This window comes from Pygocentrus nattereri, chromosome 12, assembly GCF_015220715.1.
Source record: "Pygocentrus nattereri isolate fPygNat1 chromosome 12, fPygNat1.pri, whole genome shotgun sequence".
Lineage (NCBI taxonomy): Eukaryota > Metazoa > Chordata > Actinopteri > Characiformes > Serrasalmidae > Pygocentrus > Pygocentrus nattereri.
The window spans coordinates 42,577,037-42,581,312 of NC_051222.1; the positions used below are offsets into that span (position 1 = coordinate 42,577,037).

A 4,276-nucleotide genomic window follows, 5' to 3' on the forward strand; every position below is an offset into this window, starting at 1 on the left:
TAACTACAAATCAGACACAGCAGAACATTTAACTACAAATCAGACACAGCAGAACATTTACCTACAAATCAGACACAGCAGAACGTTTCCAAATCAGACACAGCAGAACGTTTACAAATCAGACACAGCAGAACGTTTAACTACAAATCAGACACATCACAACATTTAACTACAAGTCAGACACAGCAGAACGTTTACAAATCAGACACAGCAGAACGTTTAACTACAAATCAGACACAGCAGAATGTTTAACTACAGTTAACGTTTAACGTTTAAATACTAATCACACACTGTGGAACATTTTCATAGAAATGAAGAAATACAGAACATTCAAACATAAATCAGAATAATCAGAACATGTAAATGGGTTCCATTAGATGTTTTATTTAAAGAACAATTCTATATCCACAATATAATTACAATAAAATTGAGTCACTCTTTACAATAAAACGTTTTGTAGATGAATAGTTACCATTTTATTTATTTTCTCTCTCTCTCTCTCTCTCTCTCTCTCTCTCTCTCTCTCTCTCTCTCTCTCTCTCTCTCTCTCTCTCTCTCTGTCTCTCTCTCTGTCTCTCTGTCTCTCTCTCTCTCTCTCTCTGTCTCTCTCTCTCTCTCTCTCTTTCGCTCTCTCTCGCTCTCTCTGTCTCTCTCTGTCTCTCTCGCATTCTCTCTCGCTTGCTCTCTTTCTGTCTCTCTCGCGCTCTTTCTTTCTCTCTGCCTGTCTCTCACTCTCTCTGTCTCTCTCTCTCGCGCTCTCTCTCTCTCTCTGTCTCTCTCGCTCTCTCTCGTTCTCTCTCGCTCTCTCTGTTCCTCTCGCTCTCTCTCTCGCTCTCTCTCTCGCTCTCTCTCTCGCTCTCTCTGCCTGTCTCTCGCTCTCTCTCGCTCTGTTTCTCTCTCTCTCTCTCGCTCTCTCTGTGCTTCTGTTTTTTCTCTCTCTCTGTCCTTCTCTCTGTTTATCTCTTTCTCTCTCTCTCTCTCTGTCCTTCTCTCGTTCTCTCTGTCCTTCTCTCTATTTCTCTCTCTCTCTCTCTCTCTCTCTCTCTCTCTCTCTGTCCTTCTCTCTGTTTCTCTCTGTCTCTCTCTCTTTCTCTCTCTCTCTCTGTCTCTCTCTCTCTTTCTCCCTCTCTCGCTCTCTTGTCTCTCTCGCTCTCTCTCTCTGTCTCTCTCTCTCTCTTTCTCTCTGTCTGTCTGTCTCTCTCTCTGTCTTTCTCTCTCTCCCTCTCTGTAGGAGATGAAGGTGAAGAGTATGGGTTCCTGGGCGAGTTTGGCCCAAAGACCTGCCTCCTCATCCTCCTCCAGCTCCTCATTGGCTCGTTCGTCCAGCGACAGTTTCGAACAGTTCCGCCGGGTGGCGCGGGAGAAAGAGGAGAGAGAGAAAGCGCTGCAAGCTGAGAGGGAGAGAGAGAGAGTACGCAGAGAGCACGACAAACTGCGGTGAGAGCACAGCCGATCACTCCTCCCACTCACTCCACAGCCGATCACTCCTCTCACTCACTCCACAGCCGATCACTCCTCCCACTCACTCCACAGCCGATCACTCCTCTCACTCACTCCACAGCCGATCACTCCTCCCACTCACTCCACAGCCGATCACTCCTCCTGCTCACACTATTGGCCTTTAGCTGTTTCCAGTCTGTTACCCTAAATAAACAGTAACTCAGTACATGAACAGTAAATACAGTCAGTGTTGTTCTGTGTCACTGACGACATCAGATGTTTCATCTTTTGTTGTGTGCCCACTCAGTGAGGAGGTCTGTGAGGAAGTCCATAAGGTCCAGTGCGAGTCTCTCACTCCTCCACAGCGGCCGAGTCAGACTCCACCACCCCAACCACAGGCCCAGCCCCGCTCCAACACGCCAACCACAGACCACCAGAGGGAGCTGTTACGTAGGAGAGAGCAGGAGAGGAGAAGGAGGGAGGCGGTGAGACACAAAACACATACACATACATAGTAGTTATGGAATCATTTATAGTAGTTATGGAACATTTATAGCAGATACTAAATCATTTATAGTAGTTATGGAACATTTATAGCAGATACTAAATCATTTATAGTAGTTATGGAATCATTTATAGCAGATACTGAATCATTTATAGTAGTTATGGAACATTTGTGGCAGATACCGAATCATGTATAGTAGTTATTGAATCATTTATAGCAGATACTGAATCATTTATAGTAGATATGGAATCATTTATAGTAGTTATGGAACATTTATAAAAGATACTGAATCATTTATAGTAGTTATGGAATAATTTATGTCAGGTACTGAATCATTTATAGTAGTTGTGGAATCATTTATAGCAGATACTGAATCATTTATAGTAGATATGGAACCATTTATAGTAGTTATGGAACATTTATAGAAGATACTGAATCATTTATAGTAGATATGGAACCATTTATAGTAGTTATGGAACATTTATAGAAGATACTGAATCATTTATAGTAGTTATGGAATAATTTATGTCAGGTACTGAATCATTTATAGTAGTTGTGGAATCATTTATAGCAGATACTGAATCATTTATAGTAGTTGTGGAATCATTTATGGCAGGTACTGAATCATTTATAGTAGTTGTAGAATCATTTGTAGCAGATACTGAATCATTTATAGTAGTTGTGGAAACATTTGTGGCAGATACTGAATCATTTATAGTAGTTATGGAATCATTTATAGCAGATACTGAATCATTTATAGTAGTTATGGAATCATTTGTGGCAGATACTGAATCATTTATATCATGTTTAGGTAACTCACAGCATGTTTTTGTGTTTGGTGCGAGTTTAGTTAAACGTTTGAAAAGATTTGTTGACGCCTGAATAATCACATATATCATGTTCTGTGTGTATTCTCTTTTTCATTATGCTATACTATACTTTCATTATGTACACATGTAAAAATAAAGACTGATATGGCATATATGTCTTAATCCACGCTGCGCAGGTTTACAGTATTGTCTCTGTGTGGTCTCATCTTTCTCCTCTAGATGGCAGCAACGATTGACATGAACTTCCAGAGTGACCTGATGGCTATATTTGAAGAGAACCTGTTCTGAGCTTCGGCCAGAAGAAGGGAGTGAAAGAGAGCTGTGTTCAGAAACTCGTCTTTTCCCTCATATCTCTCTATCTCTATCTCTTTCTCATTTTCATCCTTTTTTCATTAAAGAAGGAAGCGAAAGACCTGCGTATTCTTAACATGCGTGTTAATATCTGCTGCCTATCAACTGTGAGTGAGAGAAACAAACGAGAGTGAGAGAAAGGAAGATTATTGTGTTCACTTAAGAGCGGCATTAAAACTGTCTTTAAATGGAATGAAAGCAGGAAAGGAGAGAGAGAAGGCTTATGACTGTTCTTTTCCTGAGTGTATATACATTTTCAGTTTATTCTGAGTTTGAGAGAAAAACGAGTACTGTGTGTAGAGTACTGTGCAAAAGTCAGAGACTCCCCTTCATTTATCGTACATCCAGTCAAAAACGGCCGTCAAAACACACATTTAATAGTAAAGGACTGAAACCTCAACATCAGTGGGTCACTTTCCCTTCATTCCAGCTTCCGTTCTTCTCAGGAGCCTCACTTTCATCTCCTCAAAGAACCTGCAGACACGCCTGTCTGAGAAGCTGGTTGATGATCAAACCCATTCAGTGGTGCTGAGGTCTGGACTCTGGGCGGTCAGTCCATCGTTCAGCTTCTTTGTTTGATGTGTCTGTCTCCTTTTCTCAGTGAGGTTCTTCTTGATCAGCTCACGTCCTTTCAGACCCACAGCGCCGAGTGGTCTTCTCACAGTGGAAGGATGGACAGAAACACCTGTGGATGTTTTCAGATCTGAAGCAGCTTGATCTTCTCCTCTCTCTCAGAGATCAAAGCTTTCAGTGCTGTTTATCTGATGGGGGCAGTTTTGGGGTCGACCAGCTCTTCCAGGTGGATGTCAGGAGACACATTCTCTCTGGAGCTTTTAATCAGTTTTAAGCTCATGTTATGAAAAATCACTGATTTTTATCTCATGAAAAGTCAATCTCATACTTGAGTGAATATTAAATGAATGAAGGGGTGGGGGTCTCTGACTTTTGCACAGTGGTGTGTGTGTGTGTGTGTGTGTGTGTGTGTGTGTGTGTGTGTGTGTGTGTGTAAAAAAGATGGTGTAATTTGTAAATGATACTGAAATGGATAATGAACGTGTTGCTTTTGTTTGTGTACAGACTTTATTAAGATGGTGGGAATGTGTGTGTGTGTGTTCTTGTATTGCTATACTTGTGAGGATAGGACTTGTGA

The 4,276-nt window shown here is 41.5% G+C and overlaps 1 protein-coding gene across 3 annotated transcripts in view; it reads left to right on the plus strand.

Annotated features, from left to right (window-relative positions):
• Positions 1-3,202, plus strand: part of LOC108415126 (bromodomain-containing protein 3-like) — a 44,948-nt gene extending 41,746 nt beyond the window's left edge. For all 3 annotated transcript variants that reach the window (XM_017688103.2, XM_017688105.2, XM_017688104.2), the window contains exons 18-20: positions 1,232-1,437; positions 1,748-1,925; positions 2,995-3,202. In XM_017688103.2, coding sequence (XP_017543592.1) covers positions 1,232-1,437; positions 1,748-1,925; positions 2,995-3,063 — 453 coding nt within the window. In that variant the 3' untranslated portion in view covers positions 3,064-3,202. The remainder of the gene's footprint in view (positions 1-1,231; positions 1,438-1,747; positions 1,926-2,994) is intronic.
• The last annotated feature ends 1,074 nt before the right edge of the window (positions 3,203-4,276 follow it).